The 21,523-nt window shown below is 34.6% G+C and overlaps 1 protein-coding gene across 4 annotated transcripts in view; it reads right to left on the reverse strand.

Annotated features, from left to right (window-relative positions):
• The window catches only part of GLS (glutaminase), an 83,333-nt gene that overhangs the window by 30,310 nt on the left and 31,500 nt on the right, over window positions 1-21,523 (reverse strand). The window contains exons 1-8 of one of the 4 annotated variants that reach the window (XM_039321961.1): window positions 14,741-20,212; window positions 13,377-13,409; window positions 12,708-12,766; window positions 11,292-11,358; window positions 9,106-9,156; window positions 8,075-8,251; window positions 7,602-7,733; window positions 7,024-7,116 (exon numbers count right to left, since the gene is read on the reverse strand). In XM_039321961.1, coding sequence (XP_039177895.1) covers window positions 7,024-7,116; window positions 7,602-7,733; window positions 8,075-8,251; window positions 9,106-9,156; window positions 11,292-11,358; window positions 12,708-12,766; window positions 13,377-13,409; window positions 14,741-14,779 — 651 coding nt within the window. In that variant the 5' untranslated portion in view covers window positions 14,780-20,212. Of the gene's footprint in view, window positions 1-1,002; window positions 5,263-7,023; window positions 7,117-7,601; window positions 7,734-8,074; window positions 8,252-9,105; window positions 9,157-11,291; window positions 11,359-12,707; window positions 12,767-13,376; window positions 13,410-14,740; window positions 20,213-21,523 lie in introns of those variants that run through there. The other 3 variants (XM_039321959.1, XM_039321958.1, XM_039321957.1) reach the window with 3 other exon arrangements.

A 21,523-nucleotide genomic window follows, 5' to 3' on the forward strand; every position in this document is an offset into this window, starting at 1 on the left:
CCACCACCATCCCATTTCCTTTTTCTAGACCTTATATTTTCCAAAGTGAAAATAAACCACAATTAATAGACAAAACTATAAGTAAGCCATAAAAGAGTAGAATATTTCATTCAGAAAATATGTCATATTCAAATTTAACTGCAATTACATTGACCTATTAGAGTAGTTTCAAAGGAATGTAAGCATTGACAATACTCTCTATTTGGTATTAAGATTATGAGTCAAAGAATCATAACACTAAAATACATAGGTAGACAAGATCTTTTTTAAAAAAAAAAGTTTTACAAAGGGACACTCACTGCCAAAAAGAGAAATTCAGCTGTCGGAAACCACTTGATTAATAACAAAAGAAACTTATCCAGGTGAGATTAGCTCTTACCTACTCATGCAAATGCCTTTGATAAATCGTACCTTACAAAGATGGTCTAATGCTTGTGCATTTGGTCTCAGAAATATACAAACTAAGATCAATATATAGGATTAGGTATAAAGTGTTCAATAGATACCTGTATGAAAGATATTTTTACTTAACATTGTGATAGTATATGAGTGAGTGAGTGAGTGAGTGTGTGTGTGTGTGTGTGTGTGTGTGTGTGTGTGTGTAAATATATGCTTCTCTAATCCTCTGCAATGATATTTTTCTCTGCCTGGACAAGCTATGCTTCAAACATTCTGCCCATGCTTAGGGAAGAGCAGCAGTAGTGGGGATGGGGAAGAGTTGTGCACCTAGCAAGGACATGCTGTGCTATAGGTCCAAACAAATGTGTTCTCAACCCATCCTCCAAAGCTGAGGGAAGGTGGGAAGATAAGGAAGGCAGCAGGCATTGCCAAAACAAAAACCAGTTCAAGTTATATAAAACATCCCACACCTATAATGTATTCAAACTAAGTGGGCCTTCATCTTCACCAGTTTTTATTCAAAATATTAGAAGACTGCTTTTTATTCTCAGAATCAAATCATGGCTGAGATTGCATACGAAAAAGAACAAAAATGCAAAATAATCTGCTTAAAATAAAAATTTATTATAATACAAAGTTAAATGGGCTCAAAGTACATAAATAACATACAACTGAAATGAAAAATGGGAACACATAACAAATCATTTAAACGGAGGAGAAAAAAATCATAGAAAGATGATGAAACAGAGTTTAAATACATTGCACTTTTTAATGAAACATTAAGTATGTCAAAGGGCAGAATGGAGAATACAACAAGACAAATAAACGCTTGAATACAAAGAACTGATACTGCTATGAACACAAATGCACTAAGCTGTACTAATTACAGATTAAACACAATAATATTCTGTCAACTTTTGAGGTCTTGCCCTTAATGTTGATTTTTCCTGGAATGTAGCCATTTCTCTGATGGATATAATTTAGAAGAAACTAAACTGAAATATGTAAAATGTTTCAAATCTGAACTCCTTTGAATTCAAAACACCCTATGTCAAGTCTGAAAAAGACTGCTTTAATAGCTTAGGACAGTGGCGGCGAACCTATGGCATGTGTGCCAGAGACGGCACTCAGAGCCCTCTCTGTGGGCAGGCATGTCGTTGCCTCAGCTCTGTCTCCCCCCATGACCCCCTCCTCACCAGCAGCCCCCTGGAAGAGAGTCGCCCCCAGGCATGGCCTGCGCAGAGCAGCTAAGGACATGGCAGTCAGGTAGTGGGGACAAGACTCCATCCTTGCGCCCCATCGTGCGCAGATGATGCTGTGGAGTATAGGCGGAGGGCATAGCTGCATGGCGCTGCTCGGCCACCTGGGCGATCTGCGGTGGGCCATGGAGGCGGTGGGTAACCCTGCGGGTGGGCAGGGTGGGGTGGGACGGGGGGGCAGGGGCAGGTTTTGGGCACTCGGTCTCTAAAAAGTTCGCCATCATTGGCTTGGGAAGTCTTTCAAGCTAAAAATGGAGTACTTTAACTTTACACTCAGACAGGTTTTCTGATTTCAAAAAAATAGAACAACCTTATTTTTATTACCATTCTCATCATTGGCCACTTTTAGCCAGGTCATCTAAATGCTATGAGAGCAGAATTTTAGTAACATCAGATGGCCCAATCATTTGCTCATCTTAGTCTAAAGTAAATGTCCACATTTTATTAATTCTTGACTATTTTAGTATTTTTTCACTTTTTAAAACTCCCTCATATTGTATTACCGTATATGCCGGCGTATAAGGCAACTTCCGCAAGCGCTAAAATTGGTGCCAAAGACGGGGGTCATCTTATACGCCGGGTCGCCTTGTACGCCGGCATATACAGTACTAATTTTTTCCTGGTTTTGGCCTTGGACCATAAATAACATTTTGATGATTTGATACTAAAAACACACCCACCCGCCAATTACCATGCCTTTTAAAATAAGGACTCACAGATTATTTTACCATAGCCAAAGTACAAAAGTGACAAATTAAAAATCTTATTGGGGCAGCAATATGTCAGTATAAGTTTGATTCTGTTTAAAAGCAGTTTTCTGCAAAAATTACACTAGTGTGAAGATACCATTCAAAATCAACCAATCAGATCAGCTTCACTTTTATCAATCTGTCTGGATCACTTCCAATCCAATAACATGGTAATCTGAACATTGCAATCATTGTAATATACTTTTCTAAGAGCATGAGTTGTAGAGATTGATAAATCATAATTTCTTTAAACGTAACTTGGCACTGCGGTTATGTTTCCTATATTCCTCAGTGCTTCAAGAGCACATTCTAGTGCTGGTATTGACCCAAACTTTCCTCTTGTAGATCAAATTTGCAGATGCCATAAATTGGCCACCACCCAGGATGACAGAAGGAGATTGCAAAATCTGGAGAGGCTGGAGAACTGGGCTGAAATGAACAAAATACTCTTCAATAGTGAAAAATGTAGGCCATTATATTCGGGGAATAAAAATGCAGAGCACACATACACAATGGGAGATTCATGGCTTGGAAGAAGCCCATCAAAAAGGGCTTGGGCATGGTAATTGAAAACAGGATGAACATGAGAAAGCTGTTACATACACTCAGGTAGGTCTGGGTACGTTAGAAGAAGTATTGTATCCAAGACACATGACATCCTTATTCTCCTCTACTCTGCAGTGGTAGGAACCCAATCCAACTACTGTGCACAAACCTGGGCATCACATTTCCAAGATACTGAGATGTTCAATGTTAAGAGGAGAACAATAAAAGTAACAATGCAAGAAATGGACTCTAGATTGCTTTAGGGAAGATGGTCCACTGCCACAAAAATCAAGACTAGGTAGAAGTTGCACTTCCAACTCTTATTTAAGTATAAGGGGAAGATGGCTGAAAATAAGATTTGTACAACAATGGAATGGTTTGCCTATGGAGGCTGAGTTCTTAGTTAGACAGCCCTCTCTCAAGGATCTTGGAACTGCACACTGCAGAGACCTGGACTACATGATCCTTCTCATCTTTTCCAAATCTGTCATGCTCTTAACAGGGAAACTTTGCTACCTCCAAGTTACTGATTTACAAAGGCAGCATTTATCCATTGTAAGGGATGTTGAAGTTATAATTCAGCAACACCTAAAGGATTCACAGCTTCCCCACTTCTGGCTTAGAACATTCTAATATTATTATCCTTCCTAACATTTTTCCAAGATATTTAATGGACTAAATAAGGAACAGCCACCAATACCATAGCCATGTTAATTTTTTTAAAAGCCAGTAAATATACTGAGGTTTTCATTTGTAGAAGAAAATGTTGTTGAATAAAGCCTTGTCAGGAAATATAGAAATAACCTGGCATGAGACTAGATACCACTTATATAAGTATACTGAATATTTACTCATATAACACAGCATTATGTATATAACACACTATTATCTATACTGAGTGTTACTTGTTTTCTAATCAACTGAGATCCAGTTTGGTCTAGTGGTTAAGGCACAGGCTGGAAACCAGGAGATTATGAGTGCTAGTCCTTGCTTGGGCATGAAAACATAAGGCTGTATGACTTTGAGCCATTCACTTTCTCTCAGCCCACATCAGGATCAAGTGACAAGCTAGCTGGTCAACTCTGTCATGACCAAATGCATCAATACCTGGTTGATGCAAAAATGGGGGGCGGGGGGAAAGAAGCAATCCTTGCATTTTCAAGAAAATGCTAGGAAGTGGGAAAAAATCTCTTTTCTAGCCTATTGAATTTATGATTCTTCTCTCAAATTGTGTTGAAATTAAGATTTGACACAGTAATTTATACTTTGCTTGGCTTACAGAGGAAATCTATCCTTCAACAGCACAATAGGTTTCTAACACAGAAGCAACTGTATTAAAATTCTGTCTCATGGACAGATGGGCGGCATATAAATTTAACATAAATATTTATTTATTTATTTATTTTTGCAGTGGATCCTGAGCATATCCTTACCCAGGGGTCTTCAAACTTGGCCCTTTTATGACTTGTGGACTTCAACTTTCAGAATTCTTCAGCCAGGCTAATCCAACGTGACTTTTTTTTACCTTATATAGTAACATACTGATATTTTTACACAAGCTTAAATAGGTTTCTATCTACCAATATGCTCTATATAAAAAATGTGAGTTGTTTTGTCAGTGTTGCAAAACAGTACATGAACAGTTAACTTCATTTACATTTGGTTACATTGAAATTAACTGCAAATTAATGGGAATAAATGGGATCACGTTTTTACACTATTTATGAAAAAGGCAAAAAGTAATTTTTAGAATATATGAACAATAAAAGAAATATCTACTTATGATCCAGAACTTAAATTTTCCTATATCTTTGGCTCTCGTGTTCTTGGTTAACAATTATGCTGTTTGCATCTTGATTGCATTGCAATATTTCTCACTTTTACAGTACCCTTTAAAATTCCTATTTTGCAATTCACTCCTTAAGCATGATACAAGTTTAAATAGCACATAGTCAAGTTTTGTTTCAGACTGCTTTCTGAAAAAAAAGTATTAAAGCAATTAGTATAAAATTATTGGTAGACCAATTTTGGTTTCCTCAAGCATATTTTCAACCCACTGAAATCAAAATAATAAACCTAAAATATTTGGAACTGTGTAATCTAGACAAATTGGAGCGTGTTTAAAAATGAAACCAAACTCTCTGAAACCAGAGTCCAGTGCACTAGTTTTGTTCTCCCCGACCTTCCATTCTATACACTACAGTTGTGGAGATGTCCTCGTTTGATTCAGGTGACACTTTTTTCCACACAGTCTCTTTTAATGCAAGTTCGTGCTGAAGACTCTCATAGTCCAGTGGTCCAAGGGAATGCTAATTGTTTAAGCAACATATAGTATGTATTAAATTACCAATGAAATAAAACATTCTAGCATTATTTTATTTATCAATTAGCACTTGCTGGTTCCCAGAGATCTCTCTCAACCTGACATTATCATGCCACATACTTTTCAATTTCAAACCACAGTGCATAATTTATTTAATTTGGTGGAAGGGAAGAAAGACTCCAAGTCATTCATAACAGGATGCCGATTGTGTTAATTAACCATACAGGAACTTTCATATTAATCTATAATTCCTGAGGTTCTATTAGTTACTGAGTTACTGGTAGCATTTCTACAATCCAGCTTCTCCTGGTTTAGTTCAACCTTGGCAATCCAGCCTTGTTTCTCTCTTAAGCAGGATGGTTTCCAGACTGCTATGGCAATAATTACTTAGGTCCAAGCTTTGCTGTAAATGTTAGAAAAGTGAGTAATGGACTGAAACATTTTAACTGCACAGGGCCAAAATTATAAGCTCCACTCTTTTTCCCAGCCCAACCTCAAACCAAGGGCCAAAACACAAAAATTGTCTATGAACTTACACATGCTACAGTGCAAATGGAATTCCAAACTCAAAGTAATGACTATTTCTGTATTTTGAATGGTATTAATGCCATTGAAAAACAGATTTCTTCCCAGTAAGATCAGAGCCATGGTCAGAACAGTAAGATGACTGACATGTTTGAAAAGTAAGACAAAGCTCTGTATCTCAGGCAATAAAATTTTTAAAAAAACGTTGGCTAGGATGCATCCTTTTTTTTCCCTATTATGTCTCTCAGCAACAAGCAAGAGATTACCCACTGCTAACTCTGAGAGCCAAGAACAATACTAGAGATATTTTCTCACTAATATGTGGATCAAACATGTTACCAAAATAAAAGTCATCTGTATTATATACAATTTATTTTTCTTGTAAGATCAAAATCTGTAACAAAAAGAACTTTGTCCCGTAATTTTTATGAAGTGAAAATATACTGCTGAATATGCTAGCTTTGCATCATGGCATTTTATCTAGGATGGTTTTAAGTCCATCTGGAAAGGATACATGAACAGTTCTCAAATTTGTTTGAGGTAGTCTAAATATACTAGGCTCAGGTATGTTATATAATACCAATTATCTAACCAAACTCAACTAACTTTCAGTCAAATGTCACATTATTACTAGGTAGCCCTTAACTAACATTTGAAGCTATAGCAGATCTCCCCAAACCCTATTTACGACTATGTTTCAAAGTTGCAATGACTGCTTCCCCTGAGGATACATGACTGCATTCACGGCCCTTTGTAGTGTTCTGCAGTCACATGACCACAATTTTTGTTTTTGCCAGAAACCAACATTTACTTCCAGTTTCCAGAAAAAAAATGCCCATTAGGTACAATGGATTCACTGAACAGCCATAGCATCTGCTTAATGGTTTTGGCTTTTATTTAACAACTGCCACAAAAACAGGTTGTAAAACTGGGTGCAGTCACACAGTAATCCACTTAACGACTGGTATGACTTACGACTATAATTCTGGGCTCAATTATGGTTAGTAAGTTGAGGACTACCTGTAACCAGTAAAAGCCAATGATTAATGTAATATAGCATTTAGTAGTAAATTTTAGATGTGACAGATGTTGTCTGAATTGTATCTGGACACTCACAACTCAGAGTATTGATATAATACATGTCATTGACCAATCCTATTTGGAAGTTGCTATGCACAATATACATGTTACACATTAATTTTATAAAATACTTCCAACTTACTCGTTGATCACCACCTTCCCTCCGAGGATCAAGCTTCTTTGCAAAATGCCTCAGGTTATCATAATTATGAAAGTTGCACAAAGAAACCAGTTCCTGCAATAGTGAAAACATCATTGTGTTATATTTATACTCATGTATACCACCATAATTTACAACTGACTATGTTTCATTCAGCTACACTCTGATATTACTGATTACACATACTGTAACTCATAAGTAAAGTCCTTTGTCAAGATGAATATTAAGTGACTTATAAATTTAGGGGAACAAAAAGAAAAAAAATTATTTTGGCAAGCAGGACTGAAAAGAAATACATGCATTTTGTCAACATTTCTTCCACTTTCAAAATACATCTTTTTATCTTTGCTTAGTGTATAGCTTGTTGGGGTACTAATTATCCATCCTTTTGCTTTAAAAATCTTCAATCTTTATCTGCTTTGATTCTAACAGTGAAAACATAAGCATAAGCTCAAGATAAATGCAAATTTCCCCACTTTCACTGAGACAGGTGTAAATGTTAATGATTATTGTACTTCTGCTACAGACTACTAACAATTCAAGTAAGAAGACTTGCTTACGTGACAAAAGTGTATGCCCTTAACACTGTTGCCCATCTTGTCTAGTGGAGGTGACCAGCACATCATGCCCATAACGTTAGGAACAACCAAGAGAATACCACCAGCAACTCCAGATTTTGCAGGAAGACCCACCTAAATGAATGCATAATTTAAACTGTTAATATATACTTATCAATACTTAGATAGCATTCACTGAATATCCATATCATCTGTCAAAGTAACAATATTTTTCCAAAAAGTATCGATTAGTGTAAATTTACATCCCAGGGATTATTTGGTTCAGACCTCAAAATACCTTGTTTTTCTGGATTCATTTCTGTCTTCCTAACTAGTTCTATGTATTCTAACTAGTCTATATGACATGGAATGCTTTTTTACCACCCATGGTAAATTTGCTAATTAAAAAGTTAATTCTTTTTTTAAAAGACTAACTAGACATTTTTTATAATAGATGCCTCTAAACAAACACTTACATGGAAGGCAAACTGTCCCGAGAAGTCATACATGCCACACGAATGCATCAAACTTAGAGTATTACGAACTGCTTCTGGACTCAGGACTCTCTCACCAGTGATGGGGCAAAACCCACCATTGGCAAGGGTGGCTGCCATGACACTCGCAGATTCACAAGTCACTTCTATGGAGCACAGCTTAGGGAAAACAAAGACAAAAACAAGAAAACATTGATCAACCTATGCAAAAAGAAGGCTGTGTAAGTAAATGGATGAAAGGACTATCTTACAAAAAGGAGCCTGAACCCATAAAGAGTCTATTACCCTATGAACAATACAGCATATGAAGATAGACTATTTCCAGATTAGGAAATAAAGGCCTATTTGAGTTAAGCATGAAATGAAAGTGATTATCATGGTACAAGATTAACTCATAAAACAACTGGGTGAGATTTTTTAAAAAACTTGTTCTCTAACAGTGCAATAGTGAAGCTTGTTCTGATGAAAGGCTGACATTTTTAAAAGAAACATTTAAAAACTACATGATCCTGTTACTGCAGAGATGAACGTACTAAACAATCATGTGACAGAACCAGGACAATTTATATTATTTACTAGTGTGTAAAATTCAAAGCTGTCTTATGTTAAATTTAAGGAATGGGGAAAAAACTCATATTTTAATCAGTAAAAAGATTAGTGATAAGAAAGTATGTTTTAGTTAACCTAACCAGTATGAAAGCACTAAGGATATGATTAACTATTTCTTCTCCATACAGTACTACAAAACTGGCTGCAAAACATATTTCATGATCACTACAAAAATATATAATTCTAAGGTCAAGGATTGCTATCAACTATTAATTTGCATTAAGATCAGACAATGAGAAATGCTGATTTATTAAAATATATTCAATTGGAATATCATTTAGTTAACATACTTGCCCCAACAAAGGATTAGATCCTCTGCTATGAAAATATTTATATAAATAAAATTTTAACCTGTAATTCTATATAACAAAGAATAACAAGTATTCTAGAGATTAATTAGCTACCTGGAAATAGAAGTCCAATATGCCAACCATATCTGTGCCCTCTGGAAAACACTTGAAAATAATAGAATATTTTAGTACATCATGATACTGTAGTAAAAATTATCATATATAAACTAAAACTGATAAAAAAGAGAAGAAAATCTTAGTTCTGAAAATTCAGTTGAGGATTATCTAAGAAACAAAGAATTATTTAGAATTAAAATAAGACTTAAAATAATAATTATTTAGAAATAGGACTTCCAGATGTTTAAGTCTACCTTTCTGTGAAAATTTGAAGGAAAATATTTTAGCTCTATTACAAAACCATCAAATGTGTTCTTCTGACAGGTACTTTAGCAAAAGATTATTACATGCTTTTGGCCACAGAAGTGGGAGTGATTATAATATGAAGATACATTTCTTTTCCATCTTTTCCATTCCTATTTCTTCTGTCATTAAAACCAGACAGAGAAGTAAGTAAGATGAATAAGATGATCTCCCCCCCCCCCCCAAACACACACTACTTCTCAAATGGGACTAAAATATCTAATGAGAACATAATACCATTGTGTTAAATTTAAAATAATATTACATTAACTACTATTAATATAATGGGTAGTGTTACAAGGATTTCAGTAATTATATCTCTGAAGCTAATGGGAATATCCATCTTTTGTTTCATGCATGCATATTAAAAAGCATCACCCATAGATTTCTCTTTGTAGATATATGGTAAATTGCTTGCTTGTAATTGTGAGTTTTTTTAAAAGAGGTCATCTATTTAATTGTATACTTAGGTTTGCATCTGATTCAGATTATGATTCAGAGGTACAGTAGTGAGTCAGACTACACTTTGGATGCAAGATCTCTCTCTCTCTCTCTCTCTCTCTCTCTCTCTCTCTCTCTCTTTTAATAAAATTTTATTAAGTTTATATAGATGAGGAAAAATAGGAACAATATAGGTATGGTAAAGGGAGGGGTGGAAGGAAAGGGGGAGGGGAAGGAAATAAGGAATTAGGGTAAAATAAGAATAGATACAATCACATATTTCAAGAAACAAGCTACTGTCCGGATCATAATAATGAGTGAATATCATATTCAACCATTTTTAGCAAAGCTTAAACTGTAACATATTAAAAAAATCAGTAAACAAATACGTTAATCTATTAAGCAAACACTACTAATAAAATCTCCAAAAAAAAATCCTAACAATCAAAAGTAACAAATGAAAGTCAGTAAATCAGGAAAAGTAATCATATCATCAAAATGTTAGTTAGACCTCGATTAAAAATCAGTCATCTATTCTAAAATATTGAATCTTTCAAGTTCTAATGTGTCTCTAACCATTGATAAATTTTTTCCCAAGTTCTAAAATAAATTGAATCATCTTTTTCTTTCATTTCTAATGTTAGTCTATCCATTTCTGCACACTCTAAAATTTTGGTAATAATAGTCTGGTCAGATGGTAAATTCTCATTTTTCCAAAACTGGGCAAATACTATCCTTGGGATGCAAGATCTCTCTTGAAGGAATATCCAAAACAAGAGATATTTGCTGCAGCAAAAGAACACAATGTATGTCCATCTGAAAGGAAAAGCTTGCTCAATCAGCACTGGCCTTTAGAAAGAGGGTGCTAAAAATCATAATGCTGAATATAGAGAACCTGCAACCAAGTGCAAAAACAACTCGATGCAGATCCAGAAAGATTGGGAAGCATATTGGTTGAAAACAAACAGAAGAGTTCAGTACAAGGCATGCTAAGTAACATGATATACAAGAAGTGGTATACACATCAAATGGTTCTGTTCCGCATGCGGCTTTCTAAGATGCATCCAGCCATTTGTGTAAATCACAGAGACCAAAATGGAAGAATAACTACATTTATATTACTGTACTTTCCGGTGTATAAGACGACTTTCGCAAGTGTTAAAATCGGCGCCGAAGTCGGGGGTTGTCTTATACGCCGAGTTGTCTTATATGCCAGAAATAACGGTAGTTTCTGGCGTATAAGACGACTTTCTAGGCATGCGACTCGGCGCTGAAGTCGGGGGTCGTCTTATACGCCGGGTCACCTTATACGCTGGAATATACGGTAATATTGTATTTACCTTTACTGTCACTATGAAGAAATAAAATGTTATTTTGTAGTTTGTTAATTGACGTTACATACATTTAAGGAAATGGAGTAAATAAAACCAAATGCATACCTTTTTCTCTTTGAGATAATAGCCTATTGCAAAGTTTCTGTCTCCACTCTCCCTTTCAGACTGGAATCTAAGGCAGAAAAGGGGCAGAAATGGATATCAAATACTAAATACTTATTAGCAATAGTATTGGTGGATCTTTGTTATTTAAAATTGTTGTAACTCTAGTAACCTATTTAGTTTGGGAAGACACGGACTATCATTGTGTGGAGTTTACATTAAAAAGAACAAATTAATGCTGCAGCATATTATAAGGCTCAATGCAAAGGACGTGTCTATTCACTACAAAGAATTAAACTAAACATTTTTTGTAAATAAGATTACATCTCAGAAATGGAATTAAAATATTGATCATATATCTGTCATAACTACTTGAGAATGCAATAGAACTTATTTAGATGTTAAGTGAAATACAGGAATGCAATATAAGTCAGAAAGGTAACTCCATTGTTACTCTAGATCAGGGGTGTCAAACTCACTGTGTCCTGGGATGTGTCACAACGTATCGCAACTTTTTTCTCCTTGCTGGAGCTGGGGTGACTTCCGTGTGACACATCCGGCCTGCGGGCCAGCAGTTTGACACCCCTGCTCTAGATCTTTACTAATGCAAATCAAGAACACAATGTCAAAACTACTTCCACATTCCTGACTCAAAGTTTCCAAGATGTATAATGCAAATTTCATTGTTTCTAAACTGTATACATTGCAGGTGGTGGCTATACAAGATAGCAGCAAATTGTAATTGTCAGACAATTTCAACATTAGAAACGGCTTTATTTGGCAGAGGACAGAGCAGAGATTACCATAGAAGCTAACTACTTAAAGTTAACTGCGATAATGTTTTAGTTTTTTAATCCCATATTGCAGCAGTCCCCAACCTTTCCGGCTCAGCGGTCTGGTGGACACGGAGGCAGCAGGAGTGTGTGTTGTTTTGTGTGCACACGCTGCTTTCACAAATGCAGTTGTGTGTGCGCACGCACTTGCCCACCACTTCCACGGCCCAGCTCTGACCTGGCATTAGGTCCCGGACCAGGGATTGGGGACCCCTGCCATACTGCATTTGAAACATCATGCAAGATATCTTTTCTGTTCGAAACCAATACGATTTTGAACAAACCCAATAGTCAGTTACTTGAATCAGACAAAATAACATCATGCCTACAAACGACACAGAAACAGTCTGTCATAAGCTGCCAAATCACAATAAACTTCCTTTTTTCTTCCCTTTTCTCTTGTTTTTTGGAAGAGACAGTGCCATAAGGTACAGTACTTCTACAGAAATCCAGCATAAAGGAAAATATTTCTCCTAGACCCAAAGTCTTAGCTGAAGCGAAGACTTGATTAATAAAATAAAATACGTGCAGCATTAATATTAACTATTGCTCATAGTGTTGAAATTAATCTAGGAAACATACTTACGTGGCATTACTGAAACCGACATATTCATTTCCAGCCATTTTATTCATGAATTGCATCACCTAAGGAAAGCATGATTATTTTTTCAGAATGTACTAAAAAGCACTTCATAGTAAGTATTCAGTGCAAATAACCAAGTTAGGTTTAGATATCAAGCAATGCTGTCATTCTGTAAGAACAAATCTATTCCATGAGAAAGAATGAAGACAGTTTTTGCTTTAATATAAATTACTATTTACTGCTATGTCTAAAATAAAATTATAGTTAATTTAAATTAGAAATTAATATTTTTATCTTAACTTCACTTAAAATGCTACATAAATTTTAGTCTAGTTCAAATTCAATGACATTCTGCAATTAATTTAAAACTGGAAAGCAAATGCTTCTAAATTTTACAGAAGAGAAAACACTTGTAAAAAATGAGTAAGGCTTGCCTCCAGAGTTGCTACATTATAATTTATAAATATAAAGTATATTTAATATAATATGTTTTAAATATAAAATAATTAAATTGTTCCTTACAATTAGTAATAGAGTCCAATTCCAATTCAAGTGATTTTGAGTTCAGTTAATAAACAGATATGAAGTGAAAATATGGGACAGAGCAACACTCTATTTTGTAACATTTAAAATTACAGAAAATAAATGGTAACAATTAAAAAGTTTGCTTACATAGTCAAACTTCTCCGCATTATTTGCTCCTTGCTGAAAGGAAAGAAGACACAGTTACAAAATGTATTACTACAAGGGAACTTTAATTATAGATTAATTTGTTCTATTGCTACTTAAATGCTATTATGTATTACTAGACTAGAGTTTTATTTGTTAGTCTATATACCTAGAGTTAGATTACTCAATTGTTATACAAAGCATTACAATACTTTAACATTGCCTGTTAAAAATGTTACCAATATAAAACAATAGAGCTGAACTTAGTTTTATTTGAAATGTAGTCAGCGAATCCATTAATTTTCCATGAGTTTTTAAATTTTTTGCTGAATTACAAGCTATTTATAATTAATACTGTTAATACTGTTTTGTGGAGGTAGCTTTTAAATGCAAGATAGAACAATTTTAAATGCTAGGTAGAACTAATAAAAAGACAACTGCATTAAAATAAAGATTGGTTATGTCTAAATGTGCTGAGCTTCTGCATGTGTATGCTTCTCACATTTTAAAAAACTTCCCATTAATATCTTTATATTTCAGCCATCAGTGTTAACAAACTGGGATAACAAAAATGCTGGGTTTTTATAGTTAGCTAAACTGAACCCATAAGGGTAGAAAGAATATCACAAAGTTATGAATATTTACTGACTCCCAGTTTGGTACCAGAGAGAGACTGAGCTAAACATAATGCTGCTCTTAAATTCAAGGGATTGGGTTTAGAAAACACTACAAACTGATTATTGCTATAGTAAATGTGTAAAGTTTAAAATTGTGTGCACATAAGCATGCTTGTGTATTAATGAACCTTGACTGAAACAAAGAGTTTGCATAAAAATATATGCTGGAAGGGAACAACTCTTTTAATACAAAATAGGAAAGGGCTTAAATGCCTATACTGAGGTCAGAGGATCAAAATCTTGTTACATTTGCATTTGGATACTGAAGAGGATACTCCTTCAAGTAAAAATATACCCTAAACAGCATGTGTGATTTTTTTTTCTACATTTGGTATTTAATTTCAGAAACATTTACGTTTCCAAATCCAAAATTTCAAAAATAAGTAATATGAAATCGTAGCTCAAAGGTTCTATAGAGATGAGACTGAACAAGGCAGATGTGGGGTTTTTTTTTTAAATGAGATTACGGGGATACAGCAACAAACTTCATTGATTATTATAAGAATATTCTGGCAGTTTTATCTGTATCCCTAATGTTTAAGCTGCTAGACATTTAAACAAGTATTTACTGGAATTACAATTTTTAAAAGCAAACAAATTCAAATTTAAAGGCCTCAGTTTAACGAAACATGAAACATTACTTTTACAATGTTAGTTTAAGGGGGGAAAAACCTGGAAGCCTGTATGTACCAGCATTCTACTCAATGAAATGTATAAAGCCAGCCTCATTTCCCATTCTACTGTGGATTAGGACCTTGCAGACAATCCGTGAAGCCACAAGCACCAGCTCATCTAGTGATGTACAGTCATTCACGTATGATCACCAGCTGAAAGAATACCATACTATTGTGTCAACATCAATCAAATTAAAATGCTGCTACCCATAGAGTCAAAGGCTATTTAATATGCTAAAAGATTATGCAATGTGTTGAAAAGCATTAGAAAAACAAACTTTTCTTTAAAAAAAAAGTGTAACTCCAAATCTGTTCAATGAAAAATAATTAAAAGAAGAAATTACCAACTTCATTGAACTGTTGCAGTTGTCAAAATATTCCATAGATCCTAATGCTGTAAAATATGTAACAACATTTAAACCACAAAAACCTTTTAAATGCACAGTGAATGTTGCTTGGGAAAGTGGGAGGGGTCGGCATTAGTTATGGGATGCTATACTGATCATTGTTGCATGGTTAAAACAGTTAAACTGAAACAAGTTTTGCATTTCTCCCCCTACATCTGACAAAAGGAGAAAGATGCTTAATGCAAGACAATAGTAACATCTCATTCTCCTCCCACCCCTCAAAAAAAAACCAACCCAGAATAATAAAACCCAAAGCCTTTGCTATTTTGACACTATTAGCAGAATCAATAAATCAAGCAAGAGTCTGAACATATAAACAAAGCAAACTTATTTCAGCATTTATCATATTCAGAATTTTCTTGGCTTTAAGCTCCAGAGTATTTTGATACCCAAGAAAACAGTATTTTTTTACAATTCCAAAAATAAAAGTATGAATAAGCCTATTTAAACATTTAAATACTGGATTCTTTCCCAATAGCGCCTAAAATCCATGTTCATAACAATGTCATTTCATTTGGTCATGACACATTTTTTCTTTAAGGAAAACAAATAAAAGTAAAATCAGCATTAAAACAAGATGCCAAATATTGCAATAGTTGTTTTCCCACACCCCCACCTTAACAATATGGAAAGTATGTCTTCAGTTTGAGGATGGAATATGAGAAAGAGCAAAAGCAACTTGTATTTTGGAAGAGCTATTTTTCCAATCTGTGGAGAGTTACTTACAAGCAATTAATCTGTCTACAAGTGTTCCATGCAATATTTAACTTCACGAACATAATATATACATATATACACTTACAGTGTGCATGCTTGCATGTATATTTATGTGTATATGCACACTATTGTGTATATACAAATTGTAAGCCTCAGAACACAAAATATTTTAAGACTGTAACAATCCAATGACACATCACACATGCATATTTTATATAATTATACACATGTCAATATTAAATAAGAAGTAGGGATCGTTTTTTATGTACGCCAAAATTCTACCAGCATGCAATCAGAACTTAAAAATCATAAAATAATTATATATGTTTCAATTCTAAAATACTAGGCACTAGTAAAGAGAAATACCAAACATCAAATTATATTAAGATCTGTTGCCTGGTACTGCTGATTTAAGCAGTTCATATGATTTAATTGTGTGGATTTTCTAAATTGTCAACTTATTTCTGAAGAATTACTTATTCAATAAATAAATTTTATTATGACAAAATAGTATATATCCCACCCTTTCAGTATTTTAAATCACCACTCTAATACAAAGACATATTGAAGTTATATGGTAGTATTTCAGTATCAGAAGCTTGTCACAAAGACAGTGTGTGTATTGGAGCTTTCCACAAAAATGACACCAACATTTTATCATATACTTTATAAGGTGACCTATGTTCAGGATTTGGCTGGAACATTTAAAGTATAGAAATAAGCCTCAAAGCCAATTAAAAATGGTTTCGTAGCTATGGGCTAGAACATTTCAGTAACACGGGATTACACTGTCTCCTTTTTGTATTGCATTTCACCTTTAACACTGTAAACGTTTTTTGTACATGCATTTAAATTTTGTGTGTCTGAATTTAGACTGAATATCACTTCAGCTATGGATCTATTTCCTATGGTTTCTATTATTTATGGCTTGTTATATTTGAACAACAATGATTTGTTCAATAAAGCACTGTTTTAAAACCCTGTGTCTTTTTATATAATTTATTTCATTCAATTCTATATAGATGTACTTACATCTATATAAGAAAATAAAGGGCTATCCTGTAGAGGAAAGCAACAATCCCTTTATTGGTTCCAAATAAGATGAAAAAGTAATATATCTTAAAGGGAGGCTATACACTAATTTACTATATCAAAGATTACTATTAACATAATTTTGAAATAAAAATTCTAAAAATGGCAAACCCACTTCCTTATTATTGCAAGAAAGCTATATAGACAGGTATATGAAGTCAACCATATTTTAAGACTTTATGGAAAGTGCTGAAATTTTCTTCTCTAATAACATCATATATCCTGTGATTTTTATACTGTACTATGTCATATACTAGTTGAATACCTTTGCAGAACATTGCAAGAAATTGTTTTTTGCTACCATATTTCAGACACTTTGATTTAGTCATCAAGTTCTTCCACAACCTCACTTAGAAAGTGTTATGTTTAATAAAAGTGGTTTTACCTCCAACTGCTGTTTTTAATTACAGCATTTGTGTTTAAAGCTAGTGATTATTTTACATTCATTTAAGCTGTAAATCTAGAGTACGGGTGTCAAACTCGCTGCATCACATGACATGTCATAACCTGTCATGACTTTTTTCGCATTGCTGGAGCTGGGGTGGGCGCGGCCTCTGCATGATGGAATAGGCCTGTGGGCTGGCATTTTAACCCCCCCCCGGATCTAGAGATAACACAGTGAATTCACCGAGAACACAGAGTTGATTAGAGCACATATATGCAGGATACAACTTGGGATTCCGCATATGAATTAAGAGGTAAACATCTTACAAAAATGTTTTTTCAAACTCTGTTCCATAGTATTGTATGGAACAATACTATAAGAACTTGATGGGATTCTTTGAGAAGCTAAGGGCAAAAGAAGTTGACTTGAGCACAGCCAATCTTCTGTCAATAGAGCTTTGCCTCTTGATCAGATGTTCTACAATTTTTTTTTAAAAAAAATAACATATTGTATGGCTTTCTAAGGTTTTGCTCGTGTAGCAAAGGGGTTATTGAAATGGTTAAACTATAATATATAATCTGTTTTATCTTGGCACATAGCCAGAGTTGATAACCCCACAATTAAGTATATTTCCTGGTCTGGGGCGCAGAGTGTATGAAGGAACCATCTTCTGGTTAACAGCTGTCACAAGGAATGTGAGGCAACTTATATATTAAACTATAGAATTCAAATGCCAATATAAAAGCTATGTTCTATGTTATTGACTTCCTTTATTATTCAGAATTCTTAACTGACTGACACAATGTGCTACCATAACTAACAAATAAATGATACAGAGCATGCACCACACTAAAAGAATAAAAACATCTTTCCAAACTAAAATCAAAGGCCCATCTATGTAATGTCTACAATATTTACAAACAAGCCTCCTAGCCATGCCATTATTGCACACTCATCCAGATATTTAGACTGGTAATGGCATTTTTGCTCACCTATTGAGCCCTTCCCAAGGACTCAAGGATAGGCAAATGTTGTTTAATAATATTAAAGGTTTCATCATAGGATGTATGTTATTCCAAGTAAAGCTGACTTTTGCAACTGAGTGATGGTGATTTTGTCAATGCCAACGATATTATTATGATTGGCTGCATAGTCAGCCAGAGATTAGACTAGATTGGGCATATTATTATTTTATCCCACCTTCTATCCTATAATCTCAACATAGATGCATCTATAAATCACACTAGATCTCACATTACAGAGCTTGTTAATTTTTTTATGTACTATTGACTACGAGGAAGGGGGAACACAATTCTCACTGATACTATTGCACGTAGGAAAAGAGGGACTTTTGTGCCTGTCTCAGCTACAATCCTAAACAGAAGCAATGCTATTGGCATCAATGAGACCTCCTCCATATACCAACTGCAATTGGTATTTGGATTAAATTGCATTGAAAAAGAAGGTTTCTGCTCCACCCTTAACGAGTAGTACCACTATCCGAGTGATATCATTTTATATCATTCATCAAAAGACCGCCAAACTGCTAGTTGGCAAGCTGCCAGGAAGAAATCTTAAACTCCCTTTTCCAGAATAGTAGCAAGAAACATATGAGAAGATGTGTCTCTGCACATAAACCCCACTTTAAGAAAAATGTTATAGAACAGTGGGGGTAACCTGGGGTTTTCCATCGCCTATTAATGTTGGCTGCCATGGAAGTTGATGAGAGCATAATCCCAAAATGAGAAACTATAAGATTCCTCACTTACGCTCTAAAAAATAACTCATTTTTTATTTTTGTCTTTATTGATGCTACGGCGCACAAATAAAAGAGCCACAGATAGGTGGGTATGATTTAGCTCCTCACGTTCAAAGTCTTTGTATAAAACTACTTGGATTGCGATTCAAAATGAGTGGAATTAAACAGGCCCTTGTTTTGCTATTTTCAAATATCAGTTGCTTGAACAAGCTACCATGAAATAAAAATAAGAAGTTGCACTAATGTGGTAAGGATTATTATCAAATATTTGTGCATACCTAGGAATTTCATCTATAGCTAACTCCACAGATTTCTTATTAAGACTTGCAAATTTGTGAATTGAGGGAATTTTTCCACTTTCTACTGATAAGAACAGAATAAAGTATGAAAAGCAGAAGATACAAATGATAGCAGAAACTCCTGCTAAAAAACATTAATGCCTTTGGAGAGATTAGCCTAAAGTTTGTCCTACTGCTTGCTGGGGGTGGGGGAGAGGAGGGAGGGCTTGCATTTAACCTTTCCCAACAACTAAATAGGGCTTCGCTCTTTGCTTTCTGGCACAGATTCACCTAACATAATTTGTCTACACGTATAATATCAATTTCAGTGTGAGAGAGGAAATGGTATATGCAGATGGCAGTAAGTCAATTTTATACATGACCAATTTTTTTTTTACAAATAATTTTAATTGGTAGGGGAGTTTCATTTTGTTTTCTCCTGATCTAGGCCCTTTTTTGGAAAAAGGCTTTAGGGAGGGAGGGGCACACAAAATGGACCTTAGGTTGATACAATGGGAAAACAGGGTATTGCACGGAATTTATGTATCTGTACGTATATGTGTGCACATACACAGAGTCTACTCTTTCTTTTGGGAAGGATTGTTATAAATTTGAGATTGCCTTTCTTCCAGGTAAATTACTGGATTTCCAGAATTTAATCTTCAATTGAAGATGCAAAATGCACAAAAAATAGTTATTTGTCCAATACTTGAACACAACAGAAATGCTTTCAGCTAATTAATTAAAAAGAGAAGATTTACAAAGGTGTTTCCTGTGAAAATGGACTACTAGGTTCTATAACTTTATTTGTGAGGCTGTTGAAATGTCACACATCATTACAGCACATCAAAATAGATCTAATTTATGAGAGTAAGACTTAAATCAACTTTGGCGCACAAATAAAAGAGCCACAGATAGGTGGGTATGATTTAGCTCCTCACGTTCAAAGTCTTTGTATAAAACTACTTGGATTGCGATTCAAAATGAGTGGAATTAAACAGGCCCTTGTTTTGCTATTTTCAAATATCAGTTGCTTGAACAAGCTACCATGAAATAAAAATAAGAAGTTGCACTAATGTGGTAAGGATTATTATCAAATATTTGTGCATACCTAGGAATTTCATCTATAGCTAACTCCACAGATTTCTTATTAAGACTTGCAAATTTGTGAATTGAGGGAATTTTTCCACTTTCTACTGATAAGAACAGAATAAAGTATGAAAAGCAGAAGATACAAATGATAGCAGAAACTCCTGCTAAAAAACATTAATGCCTTTGGAGAGATTAGCCTAAAGTTTGTCCTACTGCTTGCTGGGGGTGGGGGAGAGGAGGGAGGGCTTGCATTTAACCTTTCCCAACAACTAAATAGGGCTTCGCTCTTTGCTTTCTGGCACAGATTCACCTAACATAATTTGTCTACACGTATAATATCAATTTCAGTGTGAGAGAGGAAATGGTATATGCAGATGGCAGTAAGTCAATTTTATACATGACCAATTTTTTTTTTACAAATAATTTTAATTGGTAGGGGAGTTTCATTTTGTTTTCTCCTGATCTAGGCCCTTTTTTGGAAAAAGGCTTTAGGGAGGGAGGGGCACACAAAATGGACCTTAGGTTGATACAATGGGAAAACAGGGTATTGCACGGAATTTATGTATCTGTACGTATATGTGTGCACATACACAGAGTCTACTCTTTCTTTTGGGAAGGATTGTTATAAATTTGAGATTGCCTTTCTTCCAGGTAAATTACTGGATTTCCAGAATTTAATCTTCAATTGAAGATGCAAAATGCACAAAAAATAGTTATTTGTCCAATACTTGAACACAACAGAAATGCTTTCAGCTAATTAATTAAAAAGAGAAGATTTACAAAGGTGTTTCCTGTGAAAATGGACTACTAGGTTCTATAACTTTATTTGTGAGGCTGTTGAAATGTCACACATCATTACAGCACATCAAAATAGATCTAATTTATGAGAGTAAGACTTAAATCAACTTTGGGGGAAGATGAGAAAGGTTAATTTTAATTCCTTGAATTTTCCCAATTCGTAGACAATTTTTATAAAATAACTTCCCAGAAGATGGAACACATAAATGTCTTACAATCACTATAAACAAATAACAATGCAATATGGTGGTTTATGTCTGCTAGACATGCA

This window comes from Crotalus tigris, unplaced genomic scaffold (assembly GCF_016545835.1).
Source record: "Crotalus tigris isolate CLP2741 ecotype Arizona unplaced genomic scaffold, ASM1654583v1 scf7180000023830.6690815, whole genome shotgun sequence".
Lineage (NCBI taxonomy): Eukaryota > Metazoa > Chordata > Lepidosauria > Squamata > Viperidae > Crotalus > Crotalus tigris.